A 17,326-nucleotide genomic window follows, 5' to 3' on the forward strand; every position below is an offset into this window, starting at 1 on the left:
TGTGGAGCAGCTGCATGGAATGCCAGCTTGGCTGAAGTGCTCTGCTAAAAGGTAAAGGTAAAGGTACCCCTGCCCGTACGGGCCAATCTTGACAGACTCTAGGGTTGTGCGCCCATCTCACTCAAAGAGGCCAAGGGCCAGCGCTGTCCGAAGACACTTCCGGGTCACGTGGCCAGCGTGACATCGCTGCTCTGGCGAGCCATAGCCGCACACGGAAACGCCGTTTACCTTCCCGCTAGTAAGCGGTCCCTATTTATCTACTTGCACCCAGGGGTGCTTTCGAACTGCTAGGTTGGCAGGCGCTGGGACCGAACAGCGGGAGCGCACCCCACGCGGGGATTCGAACCGCCGACCTTTTGATCGGCAAGCCCTAGGCACTGAGGCTTTAACCCACAGCGCCACCCGCGTCCCAATGTAGCTCTGCTACATTGCGTCTAAGTTGGGTTTTATAAGCATAGTGATAAATTATTTGCAGCTGAAAGTAAAATGATTGTGGCTTTTACAAGGAAATACAAAATTGTTCTCATTTTTGCAAACAGATAGTTAAAAGACCTCGCCAAGTGCAGCTCCCAGCTGTGAGAAGAAGCCCCTCTCTGGACTATGACTACCGGGCCTTTGAAGTTATGGATAGTCGTGCCGAGTTTGATGGCAGAAGCACTCGAAGTGGCTACAGTGAAAGGAGTTGGTATAGTGGGAATGGGGGCCGGAGCCAGAGCTGGGGAGACCACCTGGACCGGGGCTACAGGACTGGCCGCGACCGGGGGCGCCAGCACAGCAGAGAGCGCAGCTACAGTCGCGATCAAAATCGCGGCCGGAGCATGGACAGAGAGAGGAGCTTTGACCACGAATACCAAAGACCCCGAAGCAGAGGCAGGAGTGTGGATAGAGAGGATGAATATGACCGGCGCTATGGTGGCGATCGTAGTGTGCCCCGAGACTACGACTGGAGACCCCGTCTTGAAGCCCCTCATGAGAGGGAAGCCAAGAGCGGGAGCAGAGACCGGCTTAATTCCCGCAGCCCTTCCCCTGAATTGCAGCCTCAGTATGACTATGGAGCACATCAGGACCCCAGTGGGCCAGTTAATGTTCTCCTCACAAAAAGCAGATCAAATGAAGGCAAGTGCCCAGCATCCTTTGGTGGGAGGTTGAAAGGAATGCCTCCTCCTTGCTTTTACCTCCTCTCCCCTTGGCCGTTTAACCCATTGATTGCAAACCTCTGTTTGCTTGGCACCTCACAGTTTTTATTTTTTCCTTATTGTTTTCTGAAATTTACACAAGCACAAAGAATTAAACAAGACAAAAATTTTAGGATACCTTACAAATATATTGTGGACAAAGTGCCATGTAAACGTCCTAGAGGAACGTATGGTACACACTCCACGGTGTCAAAACTACTGAGAAGGACCCAAAGATGCCTTAAATTTAAATGTATACCTTGGTTTACAGAATATAGGGCAAGCAATTTGATCCACTTCTTTTTCTCAACATTAGGAGCCCACAAGCTAGCATGGAACTCGGTCAGATCAGGAACCCATGAAGCTGAACTTGCCTGCCAGCCCTGCATGGTACCTTGCCCTGGCACTTGATACTTCCTTATTTTTGCATCCCAGGCAGTCAGCCAGTTTAGTAGCTATATGTAAAATCTTGGTGACCCTCCCTACCTGACCAGTAGAGTCTATTTGCCCTGATGTGCCACAGCTGCATTGCTCAGGTCCCCCTTTGTCTTCCAATCCACTGAGAAAGACAAAATACCATTGATGGCTCCCTCCACTTGCATATATTGGAAACCAGTGGCATGTAGCATGCTTCATGTGTCAAGCTGCAAAACTGTCTCTTATTGTTCCACTTGCAGAATATGGCCTTCGACTTGGAAGTCAGATTTTCATCAAAGAAATGACCAGCACGGGGCTGGCAACCAAGGATGGCAATTTGCACGAAGGGGACATCATTCTCAAAGTACGTTTTTGTATTAAGGGCCCTTAATTTCTTATGTTTTTGGGGAGATGGACACTTTGCAAGTTTTCCTGTCCATTTGCAATTAGTGAATGGAGATTCAGCTCTGAACTGATCTATCAGAACCGTTTGTGCTGAAAGTGTAAGTAAATATGTTTGTCTCACACATCCAGATCAATGGTACAGTGACAGAGAATATGTCTTTATTTGATGCCAGAAAATTGATTGAGAAATCAAGAGGAAAACTCCAGTTGGTTGTCCTAAGGGACAGAAAACAAACCCTCATCAACATTCCTTCCATGCATGACAGCGAGTCAGAAATAGAAGGTGAGAGCTTAGAAGCGGAGCTAAAGTCACTTTCCTATTTAAGTATTTATTTGCAGTATGTGATAATAAATAAAAATATACCCTCACAGAAATGTACTCAATTAGACACAAAACAAAAGTTGCTAAGTGTAAAAGCTTGTGTGTTTTTTGTGGTACAGATTTTGAGACTTGGAAATCTGTACCAGTAACTGGTCTGAAGTGTGACCAAATTTCTTGAGTCAAGACAAGGCATGTGGGTGAGTTCCTTTGCCCCAAGCCAAGGCCAATATGAGCTAAGAATATGCCACAGAATGTGTTTTTCATACCAGGTTTCTTCACTTCCATTGCATTCATTGGTCATGCTGTTCTGTTGTATCCATAGGCTGGCTGGGAAAGAGACTACCTCTGAGCATGTGCAGGCTGCCCACTAAAGCTCACTTCTTACATGGCATTTTTCCTGGGAAGGAAAAACTGTATTCAGTGCCAGATATGAAGTGATCATGAGGTCATGGATCTGGTGGCTAGAAGGCCACTTTGCATGTAACTTTCCCAGCTTCCTAATGATGGTTTATGTAACTGGGCATGAGTGTTGGTCCTGCATGTTCCTTTCATGCTCCCATCTACCTCTTGTGGGCTGCCTTAAGTTCACAGGTCCTGCTTTAACTAAGCCAAAGCTCTCTCTTCTATGTGAAGGGGGAGGAGCACTCCAGTATAATGTCAATAAAACCAACAAGGATGTTCAAATGTTTATTGTGCAGCTAAATTTATGCTCTCCTCTCTCAACAGATATTTCTGAAATAGAGTCAAACAGGTCTTGCTCCCCTCAGGAAGATAGGAGGCTGCACCATTCAGATTTAGATTCTCATTCTTCCAACGAAAAGCTAAAGGAAAAACAGAGGTAGGAAGGACGTGGTGTCACTTATATCTGTTACGGTTACTAGATCCTCAACTTTTCTATTAACTTTGTGGATTTTGTTTTAAGTGCAAAAGAAGATCCAGCCAGCAGACTATTCAAAATGGGAGCAACGCCTACGCCTTTTAGATCAACCGGTGATCTCACTGCTGCTTTAATCCCAGAGACAAATAGTGAACCCAAGTACCAAGATGATCCTCCAGGTCAGTTTCACTCTCTCTCGACTTTGAAATGCTTTAATTTCAATAGGAGGAGCAGCCTTGCTTCATTAATAGAAATATAAAACCTGATCAGTTGTTAACGCAGATGATTTTTAGGAAGTACATTTCATTTCTGCTGCTCCAGGCTTTCCCTTCTAATAATCTACTCTGGTGCATTAAGAATCCTTCCCCTAAGCTACTTTTATAGACGGGAGAGAAGACCGCTTGTCTTTTTCAGCACACCAACTGCATACCAAATTATCTTTCAGTTTGTCTGTTAGCAATTGTTGTTTTGAAACAGAAAATAAGCTGAGGCAGCCCAATAAAACTGTATGCGTTTCACACGTTTTTTGTTTTTTACTGGTAAACTTCGTGTAAACGTAAAAGAGGGGCACTACAGCAAACTGAGCTTGTGAAATAAATGCAAATGTAAAAAGAAAAATATTTTCCTTCCTCTGTTATAATAGAATTAATATTGGCAGAATGTATTAAACATAGAGACATTTAAAGCCTTGTACCAGAAAAGGCTGGTTGGCCTTTGAGATCTGATTTGTGATATTCAGGTAAACCAACTTAAGAGAATCCTAGTTGAGGGGATTACATAGTTGGAAAATAATTTTTTGTCCATATTTAGTATCATCTTGGAATTTATAGTTCAGCTGTCTCTTGGTATTGAATACTTTTGGTGCTGACTGCCTATAGATTACAATCTTAAATAGACTAATAGGAAGAAAGTGAAAGTTATTTCTAAATAAAAATATTTAGATACCCTAAACATTCTTCTTTTTACTCATTTCTGTCTTTTGTGTTATTTAGAAACAAAATGGAAGCTAGTTCTATGATTCTGTGTGCATCATGTTGTTTTTTAATACATACAGTTGTTCAGCCCAAGCCAGCCCCAAGAACGTTCCTTCAGCCAAGTCCTGAAGACCTAGCAATATATGGGTATGTGTTTTATATTTCACCTATTACTTTCATACCTTAAATATGTATTGTAGCATTCGCGCGCCCTCTCCACCTCTCCAAGCCGTCCTCCAAATCCGGCAGGACCGGCAGGAAGAGAGACCGGCATGTGAAAGCTTTTTCAGAACACAAAAAACAGAACAGTAGTTTGCTGCCACCACTTCCTTATCTCAGAACAGCCCCCAAAAAGTAACATAAGGAAGGTGATTACTCTTCAGCTTTACCAGGCTGCCCCCCTCTGTGTCACTTTACTGTGAGGCAGACAGAAATCCAACAGGCTCTGGTAGGCAACTAAGTGGTTCAGCTTCCCGGGCAGAAAGGCACAAAAGACAAAAGCAGGAAAAAGTCCTTTCCCAGGATTTATTAAAAAGAAAGATTATTCAGAACATAAAAGTTGGCACATCTCTTACAAATCCCAAACAAAAAATAAAAACATTATTTAGTATCACTAACTACAGAACATACTCACACTCCGGCATCAGGGCAGGCCCTTTGCATGATGATGGTCTCACATGGCAAGGTGTGCTAGGCAAGATGGGTTGCCTGGCAAGATGGGCTGCGAAAAGGTCTGCATTTTGCAAGTTAGTTTCCTAAGGTTTTATCCCTCTTGAACCCAGGGGGATTCAAAACTTAATCCAATCAGGTCTTTAGATTAATTAACATTTCGGCAATGGTTACATGGAGGAACATAGCTCAGGCTTGTTAGGAGACAGCTGAATCCTGCTTATCAAAAGACCTTGAAGATTAAAGCATTCCCAGACACAGTCCAGATTCTTTGAGTTGTAAATTAGCCAGATAACAGCCAGGTGTCAAGAACAACAAATCAACTAGAAACTCCCTTTCCTACAGAGGAAGGAGACACCCAATTTACACTTCTGAAGACAGGAATTCGGCAATTAAAAACCAGATACACTTTCCCAGGATTCTACAGCATTTGGCTCTCCCATAATGCTCTTCTTTTTCATGAGCCAAAGTTTTAACTTGCTAAGATTTCCCAACATCATTACATGTATACATCAAAATTAGGTGTAATCATAGTTTAGCCAAAGCCACAATTTGCAAAATTAACTTCCAAAGAGGGTTGCAAATTGTGGTTTGGTACCAACCCTATGGTAGTTGAAATTGCAGGAGTAGCTGTAATATTAATCATAATTATCTCTTAGTGGGAGATACATAAAAAAGGAATTTGCACACCTGAGTTGGAAGGAGGCTCTGAGGCACTTCTAGTCTCCTAACCATGTTAAGAAATGCAGCAGTGGCACTGCAGTAGACGGTCAGTTCTTGGCATCTGCTTCTGATCAGATCTGTAGATACAGGTCACTGCAGCCTGGGATCTCATGTGTCTGCTCACAATGTCCAGTCCCACCAAGCGCTCACACCTGTGAATACACAATTGTGTAAAACGGCTAGGATGCAACGGACTGTGTTCACAGGGAGACAGAGTTGTTCCCATTATTGTGGCTGCCTTTTTTTCCATTGGTGACCACAGAGTTGACTACTAGCTCACGGTGTGCACTGTTTTATGTCAACCTTCCCCCTACCACTATGTTTCAGTATACAGCACATGAAATAAGTGTGGTGGAAATCCCTGTACTTTTGTAATCCCATGGCTGCTTTAAATGTGTAGGTTTGTGATGCTGATGTCTTCACATGGGGACTACGTTGCCTCAGCTTTCATGTGCTTACACATGAAATGCTCTTACACGACTCAAATCATCTCTAAAACTCCTTTTCTTTCTCAAGTCCTGGTACAAAGATGGTGAAGTTCAAGAAAGGTGACAGCGTGGGCATCAGGCTGGCAGGTGGGAATGATGTAGGAATATTTGTTGCTGGAATTCAAGAAGGTACCTCTGCAGAGCAGGAAGGCCTACAAGAGGGAGACCAGATTCTTAAGGTATACATGGTTCTGCATAGCGCTGTTTTCTTGCACAGTTCACTGGAGAAATTGCTGTATTTCAATATAACTAGCTATGAAAGTTCTTTTAAAATAATATTTTAGTAAATGTGTTTGTTTCAAAACCTTGGAGGGGATTCCTAATTTAAAAACAGTTGCTGAAGCAACTTGTTACGTTAAAACCTCTGGCAGCATCTTGACAACCCAGCTGAGGCAATTGTTACCTAGTTATCATTCTATTGTGTTTTCCACCAATCTTTGTGAAGGCTTACAGTACAGAATAGTACTACAGTGGTACCTTGGGTTAAGAACTTAATTTGTTCCAGAGGTCCGTTCTTAACCTGAAACTGTCCTAAATCTGAGATACCACTTTAGTTAATGGGGCCTCCTGTTGCTGCCGCCACGTGATTTGTGTTCTCATCCTGAAGCAAAGTTCTTAACCCGAGGTACTATTTCTGGATTAGCAGAGTCTGTAACCTGAAGCGTCTGTAACCTGACGTGTCTGTAACCCAAGGTACCACTGTATTCCTTCTGATCTGAACTGATTGATTTCTGAGCTCACGTTCCTCCCAGCAGCCTCCTGGGCATCACTTGTTTTAAAAGAACTTTAAGTCTTCTTCAGGCATTCTAAAGCAGGGGTCAGCAACCTTTTAAAGTAGAGGGCCAGATCACTGTCCCTCAAACCTTGCCGCAGGCCAGAGCGCGCACGCGCATGCACACTCTCTTGTTACTACAGGATCCAAAGATTCCATCAAGAAACAATAATAAAGTTCCAGTGGTCTCAGTTCCGTGCCACAGCATATCTGTTCCGTTCTGAGATACCCTCCCAGGGTTCTGGGGTGTGCGAAGCTTTGTTGCCCCATTTTTAACTCTGCTACCGAACGTGTCTCCCCCTCCAAGACGGGAAAGCGAAGAACATGTGTCCTGCAGCGAGCAATTCCTTCTGCAGTGTTCTCCTCTCTCCCGTCTTGGAGGGGGAGACGCATTCGGTAGCGGAGTTAAAAATAGGGAAACAACACCCCAGAACCCTGGGAGGGTGGCGGTGGCAGAAGGAGCAGCGAGCCAGGGGAGAGCCGGAGAGGGGCTGGCACAAACAAAGCCCAGGCCCCTTCCTCTCGGCTCTAGAAGGAGGGAGGCAGGAGGAAAGGAAGCTGCAACCGATGAGAAGGAAACAATGCTGCTGGCACCAATCAAAGGCTAGCCCCCTTCTTCCGCAGGGCGGGGGAGAAGCCAGGAGGAGGGAGGGAGGAGGCGCCGCCATCAGGGAGAGAGAGAAAGAAATGGCGCAGCCCGAACAATATGAATCAGAACCATGCAGCGATTTCTGGACCGTCCGTGGGCCGGATTGAGAACCCGTTTGGGCCGGAACCAGCCTGCGGGCCTTAGGTTGCCGACCTCTGTTCTAAAGCATGCAGCTGCTGACCATGGCTAAGTATCCCATGAAATCCTTCTCAAAGAAGACCCATTGCAATAAATGAACCAGTTAGCCATGTCCATTGATTCATTGGGTCTACTCTGGATACAATCCAATGGTTTTAGCCTCATCCAATGCAGACCCAGGTGGCGCTGTGGGTAAAAGCCTCAGCACCTAGGGCTTGCCGATCGAAAGGTCGGCAGTTCGAATCCCTGCGGCGGGGTGCGCTCCCGTCGTTCGGTCCCAGCGCCTGCCAACCTAGCAGTTCGAAAGCACCCTTGGGTGCAAGTAGATAAATAGGGACCGCTTACTGGCGGGAAGGTAAACAGCGTTTCCGTGTGCTGCGCTGGCTCGCCAGATGCAGCTTTGTCACGCTGGCCACGTGACCCGGAAGTGTCTGCGGACAGCGCTGGCTCCCGGCCTCTAGAGTGAGATGAGTGCACAACCCTAGAGTCTGGCAAGACTGGCCCGTACGGGCAGGGGTACCTTTACCTTTACCTTTTAATGCAGTATTCACTTAGCTCTTGTAACAGGCAAACTGTTCTGAAACAAATAAGGGTGTCTGATCACCCCAAATTACACATCTAAAACATTATTTTTAGGAGAAGTATAGTGGTTAAAAGTTGGTTGTACTTGCTAGTAGAAAAATGATTGGTTCTGAGTCAGTTCAGAGAGGGAGATTGACATGTTCCTGCCCTCAGTGAATATAACCCATCCATTAAACACAGAAATGTGTAAAGTTGGTTGGCTAAAATTAATATTTTGCACAAAGGCAAAGCCAGCTTCTTCCTCTTTGGTGGTCTGTATCAAAGGAATCTTCTCTTAAAATCTGTTTGGTGGTTTTGTATCAGGTAAACACACAAGATTTCAGAGGTATTATTCGAGAGGATGCTGTTCTGTACCTGTTGGAAATTCCGAAAGGAGATATTGTGACAATTCTGGCCCAGAGCAAATATGATGGTAGGCACTTGGCATGTAATTTTTGTTTATGTACTTCCTGCTTTTATCTATAGCTCAAGCTGTGTCTCAGTGTAGTAGGTGAACAGCAAATATAGCAGTAGTCAGCTGCTGCATTTTGCTCTGTTCATATTTAAAGATTTTACTGCATCTTATTGGAGAAAGTAGGTTAGTAGAAATAATTAAAGCTTCTCATTTCCATGCAGATTTTAAGTCAAAATTACCTGTATTAATGGCTCTTCAGTCATTTGCACACAGCAGATTCTTATAGAAAATATTTGCAAATCTACAATGTCCGGTAGTTTCTTTGTGCTGACTGCAGCAGTCTTCTAAGACAGTCCCCAAAGCCCTGCTATAGACCTACTGAGAAAAATAATTGAACTAGATCTGGTCTTTCTCACTAGTTTACAGAGATATAATGGCCTGCGGCAGAGGAGATTCTTTCTTCATAAGGACACATTTTGAATGTGAAAAGGAAATGCCACAAAGCTTAGCCTTCACCAGAGGGGAGGTCTTCCGAGTGGTCGATACACTGTACGATGGAAAACTGGGTCACTGGCTGGCTGTGCGGATTGAGAGCGAGTTGGAGAAGGGCCTGATTCCAAACAAAAGCAGGTATCTTAATAACCTGTAGATCATGATGATAATTGATGTTACTCTCTCTTGTAGTTTATTCCATCTCTGTCTAGTGTTATCAAAAACAGATGGAGCATGTAAATAAGTACATGCAGAACTCAATTCTTATTTACAAGGGTCACTGGGGATCCTCTTCCCCAGGGCTGTCCTTGGGTTACGCCCCTTTATTTGGTCTCATATAAATAAATGGTTGTGTTTCACTCTTACGTAGAAGAGGAAAGCGACACATTTAGAGGCAAAGACCTACGGTACTTCATGCATCTAACATGTAAAGGGGCTTTTGTGTCACACTGCTGTCCCTGCTCCTGATGTCAGGAGGTATTAGGGGAAGCAGCCAAAGACTTGGATATGTACATGTACATACATAGGAATATAGTGATGGGGGCCGTCCTGTACTATTTTATAGCATCAGTTGTGTCTATGATATGCTTTTCTGCCTGCAGAAATGCACACAAGTTGACTTGCTGACTTTTACAAATGGACTAAATGCTGTTTCTTTTTCAGGGCTGAGCAGATGGCCAGTGTTCAAAATGCTCAAAGAGATGGCTCCAGTGACAGGGCAGACTTCTGGCGGATGCGTGGCCAACGGTCTGGAATGAAAAAGAATCTAAAGAAGAGCCGTGAAGATTTGACAGCAATTGCATCTGTTAGCACAAAATTTCCAGCCTATGAGCGAGTCATGCTCCGGGAGGGTGAGTGAGTGACAGCATATGAAAACTGACAGCTCATTTCCTCATTTGTAAAAGACAGCTACAGCGATTTTTTCTGGCAACTTAAACAAATCAAGCCAACTGGCTTTATCTCTAGGCTAACTGCAAGTGGTAAAGTCTGTCTCTGGTCACAACCATGTTGTGGCCTGTCCAAAACATCACATTAAATTTGTTTAGATGAGGGGTCCCCCCCCCTTCAGTAACCAGTTCCTCTGCATGCCCCTCCTGTGAATATTGTGGGCTGCCAAATAATGGAATAGTCCACAATACAAAATATGGAAACACAAACTATACTAACGCACAGTGTGTTCATAATGTTTTGAGAAGTTAAAAAAAGACATGTAAGCATTTCATACATTACAATTGAGCTTCTGTTGTGCTGCTGTTATAACTGTAATGTGTGAGTCAGTTTTCTAAGTTAGGCTGGCTCATTTGTAGATACACTTAGTAAATACTTAGGGCAAGGCACTCTCTCCATCAGTGCTGCTGTGCGCCCCCTTTTCTTGAACTGTGTTGTGAAAATGTATGCTTAATTTTTCCTCTAAGTGTAGCTTATCTGCTGTCATGCTAGTATTGCATTGGCTAGAATACAGTCCATTCTCATAGATAAGCGTGGATTATTGTATATGTTAGGATAATAAATAGGTTTTTTCAAAAAAACAGGCTTTGAATGTTCTTTGTTGGAACAAAATAGTGATGATGCCCTTCAAATCTGAATAACTCTTTTCAAGAGACCTCTTTTCAATATCTCTTGTGGAAAGCTTAGCAAGGAGTGTGCCAACTTTATTCTGGTTAAATGTGAGTTAGCATCTCAGCATGACACACCTGTGACTGCACAAAAGTGTTAAGGGACATGTTATTTTAAAATAACATTTAAGAGACATGTAGGGATTGTTTCAACAAAAGCAAACACACTGAAGCAATAGCTGCTAAGATGTAGAGTTAGTAATTATTTTGGACTGCGTTAGAACAGAACATTTGCTGTACTGACTCGTGTGAGAGATGTTTCACAGAGCCATATTGTGTGAAGGGTATCTGCAAGTAATTGTCTCTTAAGTGTGTCAGCTGCTGTTTGTTGGCCTCTGCCAATTTCCAGTGAAAGTATGTCTGAATTGTGAGGAACTTTTCCCTTTGTGAGGACAAAATGTCCTCACGTATTTTACAGATGATTATGATGATTGGATGATTTGGGGGATATTCATTTCTGTATTTTAGAGGGAACAGTTTTTTGTTTTGGTCATTATAAAATAGAAACTAGTCATATGCAGCTTTCTATTTTCAGCTGGTTTTAGGCGCCCTGTGGTGATCTTTGGTCCCATTGCAGACGTAGCAATGGAGAAACTTTGCAATGACTTGCCTGAGATGTATCATGCTGCCAGTAAGTCTCTTAACACAATCCTTCAGCATTTAGTGATCCACGGAAACATTATTAAGGACATGATGACATAGCTGTATTATTCTTGCAGAAACCGAGCCTAAAGATGCAGGCTCAGAAAAGTCCACCGGCGTTGTGCGTTTGAATACTGTGAGGCAAATCATTGAGCAGGTACACATATTCACTCCCCCCACCCACCCCTGGGCTGTTTCTCTTAGCTTTTTATCACGTTGGGAAGCCAAGTAGGAGATACTGGGGATGGGGATGCTGTTATTTTGCTGTCCTTTTTGTACCTGTAACCTTCCTATTGCTACACTTTTAACAGGATAAACATGCTCTATTGGATGTGACCCCAAAAGCCGTGGATCTGTTAAACTACACCCAGTGGTTCCCAATTGTAGTTTTTTTCAACCCAGATAGCAAGCAGGGTGTGAAAGTCATGAGGCAAAGGCTAATTCCCACCTCCAACAAGAGCGCACGGAAGTTGTATGACCAAGCAAATAAGCTGAAGAGGACCTGCTCGCATCTTTTCACAGGTAGGTGGAAATAGGTTGCTTGCTTCTTTGTTTGGTTTTCTTTGAAAGCATCTCTAGGTGCAGAGTGGATTTCACATGAGAGCCCTTCTCAGTGCACGGAGCAAGTCTTATTTCAATGGAGGTCGAGTAGGAATTACCATATTTTTTGCTCTATAAGACTCACTTTTTCCCTCCTAAAAAGTAAGGGGAAATGTGTGTGCGTCTTATGGAGCGCAGCTATCCCAGAAGCCAGAACAGCAAGAGGGAGTGCTGCTTTTGCTGCGCAGCGATCCCTCTTGCTGTTCTGGCTTCTGGGATTCAGAATATTTTTTTTTCTGTTTTCCTCCTCCAAAAACTAGGTGCGTCTTGTGGTCTGGTGCGTCTTATAGAGTGAAAAATACGGTATGATTTGGATGGTGTGTGACCCATGCTTTTAAAATAGGCTGGTCACTTAGTCCCATGCATGAAATATCTTTCTTGCTTTTTTCCTGTACTTCCTTTCATCACAGAATAATGGAAGGGACGCCCTGCAATGCAAGGATCTCAGCTAAAGCATCCATACAATAAGGTTTTTAGTTTAACTTCTCAACTTGCCCACCACATTAAATACATAACTGGTAGAATCTGTTGCTCCATCTTTCCAGTAGATAGCAGAATATACAATCATGTTTCCAAAATATTTTAAAGATGCTATAAAAAAACAGTTCCTTCTGAAATCAGGATAAGTAGCAATGGTTTGAAGTGATAGGAAAATAAAAAATAGTCTTGGCATTCTCATCAGTTAAAAGCAACAGCAGCAAAGCTTATTAATGATTTCTTCGGGAGTCTGGAATAACTATATAATCAGTGGAAAACATTAACACTATGGAGTGTTTCCATTGTTTTGAAAATGACTGAAGTAATATAGTGTCGTGTATGAGACTAATGCTTTGAAAATATAACCATTTTTTATTTTAAAAAATATCTGCAGCTACTATTGATCTAAATTCAGCCAATGATGGTTGGTATGGCAGCCTAAAAGATACTATTCAGCAACAACAAGGCGAAGCCGTGTGGGTCTCCGAAGGAAAGGTAGGTGGTCATAAGAATGTAGCAGCCCTTTTGGGTAAGGCCAGCATCTTGTTCTCACAGTGGCCAATCAGATGCCCATCGGAAGCTCATAAGCAGGACCTGAGCACAGGAGCAAGCAGCCCTCTCCGCTCCTGTACCTCCCAGCAACAGGAATTCAGAAGGAGACTGCAACCAAGATTGCAGGCAGAGTACAGGCATCCCCCCACTTCTACACAATTGACTCTTCGATGTCTTATCGTGTTTTTAATATTCTGTTGGGAGCCGTCCAGAGTGGCTGGGGAAACCCAGCCAGATGGGCAGGGTATAAATAATAATATTATTGTTGTTGTTGTTATTGTTATTATTATTAACTGGGGGGAAATGGCAAAAAACTTTGCCAGTGAGAATTGCAACCTAATGAAAACTTCCAGTATCTCATGTTGCTATTAGTAGTGAAAATGGAATGCTATCATTGCTTTTAATGGTACATGGTAGTCCCATCTATTGAAGCTACTTTATATTGTGTCTTACTGTGTTACATAATGTGAGCCCTGATGTGACAAGGAGAGCATAACCTCATCACAAAATCCCTTTACAGCTGGAAGGAATGGATGATGACCTGGAAGACCGTATGTCATACTTAACTGCGATGGGCGCTGACTATCTGAGCTGTGACAGCCGACTGGTCAGTGACATGGAAGACACCGATGGAGAAGGCGGGGCTTACACAGACAACGAGCTTGATGAGCCAATCAACGAGCCCAGAGTTTCCTCCATTAGTCGGTCCTCCGAGCCCGTGCAGCAGCAGCAGGAGGAGGTGAGAGATCCAGAAGAAGACTGCTGTTTTTCTCTCAGAGCATTAGGTGGTAAAACATTGACAACACATGCTCACTGAAGTGATGTGGGTGGGAAATTCAGTGGCATTTTGAGTTGTTGGTGTCTATTGTGTGCACTCCTATGTAGAAAGGAAGATGTTTTATTGCTCTAACAAAGGGGGGGGGGTTCCCTGCTTCAAATTACCTTGTGGTAAAATGGCTGTAGGGACGCGGGTGGCGCTGTGGGTAAAAGCCTCAGCACCTAGGACTTGCCGATCGCATGGTCGGCGGTTCGAATCCCCGCGGCGGGGTGCGCTCCCGTCGTTCGGTCCCAGCGCCTGCCAACCTAGCAGTTCGAAAGCACCCCTGGGTGCAAGTAGATAAATAGGGACCGCTTACCAGCGGGAAGGTAAACGGCGTTCCGTGTGCTGCGCTGGCTCGCCAGATGCAGCTTGTCACGCTGGCCACGTGACCCGGAAGTGTCTCCGGACAGCGCTGGCTCCCGGCCTATAGAGTGAGATGAGCGCACAACCCTAGAGTCTGGCAAGACTGGCCCGAAAGGGCAGGGGTACCTTTACCTTTAAAATGGCTGTACTGTACAAGAGCAGTGCTGCTGGTGAATTATATTTAAAGGAAGAAACAAACAGAAAACAAAACACTTTTCCCAGCAGTTGCAGACTGTAACTATGCCTCCCACAAGTCAAGAACTGCGTGACTGTATGCATAATGAGCTACTATTACTTGTCCATAGAGTTTAAGGAAATCCAGCCCAGAACCAAGAACTCAAATGAGAAGAGCTGGTAGCAGGGAAGTTCTGAGGGATCCCAGCCCACCTCCAGCATTCAAGCCTGAACCCCCAAAGGTAATTGGAGAGGAAGAGAACAACTAACTGGGGTCGAGTGTTGCATTTGCTAATAAGGGTTACTTACTAAGAGAATTTTCTCAGAAGGCCTCTCAACATTCCCTGCTTGATTCACAGCTCCACATTTTCATCTTAGCTAAACTTTTTCCCAGTGTGGTGCCTCAACTACCTGTTTTTCCTTAGCTCAAAATATCAGTAACCAGTTTAGGCTTTACAAACTATATTAACCAGTTTCTCATGGCTGATCATTTCCAGACCAAAACTGCTACTTCTATGCAAATACTAATGCTGTACTGGCTGTTGCCTTATGCTTTCAGGGTAAACTGCAAAACAGAGAAGATCCCTATGATATCCCTAAGAATTACGAAGCCAGAACAAGCAGCCCTAATGCTGCTAGCAGTGAAACTTATGGAGTACCAATGAAAGTGGCCCCTCCCCCAATAGCCATCAAACCTACTTTTGGGCGCCCCATATTGAAATCCTCTCAGCCACCTGTCCCATCAACGGAAGTGGAGGAGAAATCGGAGGAGGGGATAGAAGAACCAGGGAACACACCAAAATCTGTGCTGGGGAAAGTTAAAATTTTTGAGAAAATGGACCACAAAGCAAGACTTCAACGAATGCAAGAACTACAAGAAGCACAAAATGCCAGGGTATGAAGTGAACCACAAACTGATTTTTTGCATTTGTGTCTGTTTTAGAAATTATTGCCACTCAAACTATTGAAACATCATAAAAACAGTGGATTAGATCTAGAGATCCTGTGAGCAGAGGATTGTACCCAATGCTAGTACATCACAGAGTAGACCTGTTGAAATTAATAGAAATGGCTATCTTCATTCATTTACTCTGAGAAGATGTTAGTTGGCTACAAGCCACAGTTCCATTTGCAGAAAGAGTAATAGAGGTGATTTTGGCTGATTCCCCTTGACTATCTGCTATCTGCTATGGGGTTGAAGGACTTTCCAGAAGAGTGTGGAGCTGGAGATTGCTGAGGAGAAGGATGAACTGGAGCAAACAGCCTCTCCTTCTGTCAGCGGCAAACTCTAGAGCACAGCCACTTGTGGGAAGGCTAGGCTGATTCGTTGGTAAAGAGAGAAATATTTTAATCTTTCCCAATAACAAGTAGGTTTTTTAGGTACTAGTAGCAGTGTACTAATAGCTTTATTCTCTGCTGCTTTGTATGCTTTTTGAATACTGTGACAATCTGTAAATTGGGGAAATGGAACTTGTTATCATGTCACAGTTACACTGGGTTTAGTCACCCATTAAGGGAAACTTCAAAATGTTTTGATCATGCACTCTCCTTTTACAGGTGGAAATAGCTCAGAGACACCCAGACATTTATGCTGTCCCAATCAAGACACAAAAACCAGACTGGACCCAGGCTGCCAGGTAAAATGTTGCATGTTCAGGTATATGTTCAATATATCTCAAGCCTGTTCTTCATCATTACTAATCCCAAAGTGGATTACAATAAAATAATGGAATTATTTGTGAATGTTACTGGCTTTGTGTCTTTGGGTTAGGGATTCAGTTATGATAGAGGTCTACAAGCTGGCAAAATTTACTTGCTGCCAAAAATAATAACTGATATACATCTACAAGTAACTAAGTTTATTACCTCCTTTTCAGACTGCTCAGTGCCAGAATTGCTCCTCTTTCCTATTGCTCATTGTGGTTCTGAACGGAATCCTGTCTGCATCCATCACCAGCCACTTGCCCTTCCTTTAAAAGCTGCCCACAGCCCTTCCTCCATCTTAACTTGTTTTTTCTTATATTCTTGGCTGTGACCTCTGGCCCTTAGCCAACCAAAGATCTTCTGCTTCCTTAACTGGCTCCACCATTCCTCTTTGCTGGTCCCTAGACATGGAAGTACTCCCCCCGTGTTCATGGTGTCGCCACCACCCCTTTCTCTCCATCCTTCCTCAAAACTCTTTTTTCTTCAATTTTTTTATTGATTTTCCACAAAATTTGTTGGTTAAAGCAGAGTTCCGTGCCCAGCGGAAGGATGAGGAGTACGTGCTGCATACTCTTGGTTGCTTTATTTACAGTTCAAAGCAGTTATATTACAGAAAGACATCTTGCCTCTGCCGGAGCAGAAAAGCATCCTCTCTCATCGACAGCTTGGAGAGAAACAACACAGTGAAAAACAGGAAACCAGTGTACGTCACATCCAGTCTCCCTTTCCCGTGAGAAACTCCAACAGTACAGTACAGACTGTGGAATGTAAACACCTGTCTCGTGACAAGCCCTTTCCCTGCACAGTGAAGGAAAACAGAAACCAACATCCTCCCCCTTTCTGTGAACATCACTGGGCAGCGTGTTCGTACAATATCAGTACAAACCCAACTTCTGCACATAGGTACAGTGTTGATCCCTTGATACAATCTTGGATAATACATCAGCAGGAATTTTATTACCTGGCATATAGGACACCGTTACGAGTCCCTTCTGAATACATTCCCTAGCATGCTGCAATTTTAATTGCAAGTGCTTCGTGCTTTGCTTACAACCTTCAGACTTCAGCAAAGCCAAACATGCTTTGTTGTCCTGGTAAACCTGGACTGGACATTTGACAGGAATTTTCATATCTTTGCACAATTGTATCAACCATTCACAATCTTTAAGTGAATAAGACAGTGCATTCAGTTCAGCTTCACAAGTACTTAAGCTAACTGTTGTTTGCTTCTTGCATGACCAATCAAACAGACCCTGATTGTACATGTAGCAAACTCCAGACGTACTTTTCCTGTCTTCAGT

General features: G+C 43.7%; 1 protein-coding gene across 11 annotated transcripts in view; it reads left to right on the forward strand.

Moving 5' to 3' along the window:
• The window catches only part of TJP2 (tight junction protein 2), an 89,402-nt gene that overhangs the window by 60,977 nt on the left and 11,099 nt on the right, over window positions 1–17,326 (forward strand). For 6 of the 11 annotated variants that reach the window (XM_083403345.1, XM_083403346.1, XM_083403347.1 and 3 more), the window contains 18 exons: window positions 540–1,116; window positions 1,853–1,956; window positions 2,127–2,280; window positions 3,046–3,157; window positions 3,242–3,375; window positions 4,251–4,317; window positions 6,079–6,229; window positions 8,495–8,603; window positions 9,005–9,215; window positions 9,741–9,928; window positions 11,229–11,324; window positions 11,413–11,492; window positions 11,647–11,857; window positions 12,807–12,907; window positions 13,485–13,703; window positions 14,453–14,563; window positions 14,881–15,216; window positions 15,879–15,958. In XM_083403345.1, coding sequence (XP_083259471.1) covers window positions 540–1,116; window positions 1,853–1,956; window positions 2,127–2,280; window positions 3,046–3,157; window positions 3,242–3,375; window positions 4,251–4,317; window positions 6,079–6,229; window positions 8,495–8,603; window positions 9,005–9,215; window positions 9,741–9,928; window positions 11,229–11,324; window positions 11,413–11,492; window positions 11,647–11,857; window positions 12,807–12,907; window positions 13,485–13,703; window positions 14,453–14,563; window positions 14,881–15,216; window positions 15,879–15,958 — 3,041 coding nt within the window. The remainder of the gene's footprint in view (window positions 1–539; window positions 1,117–1,852; window positions 1,957–2,126; window positions 2,281–3,045; window positions 3,158–3,241; window positions 3,376–4,250; window positions 4,318–6,078; window positions 6,230–8,494; window positions 8,604–9,004; window positions 9,216–9,740; window positions 9,929–11,228; window positions 11,325–11,412; window positions 11,493–11,646; window positions 11,858–12,806; window positions 12,908–13,484; window positions 13,704–14,452; window positions 14,564–14,880; window positions 15,217–15,878; window positions 15,959–17,326) is intronic. The other 5 variants (XM_083403342.1, XM_083403351.1, XM_083403348.1 and 2 more) reach the window with 1 other exon arrangement.

The sequence above is a fragment of the Podarcis tiliguerta genome (genome assembly GCF_965153285.1).
Source record: "Podarcis tiliguerta genome assembly, chromosome: 11".
Lineage (NCBI taxonomy): Eukaryota > Metazoa > Chordata > Lepidosauria > Squamata > Lacertidae > Podarcis > Podarcis tiliguerta.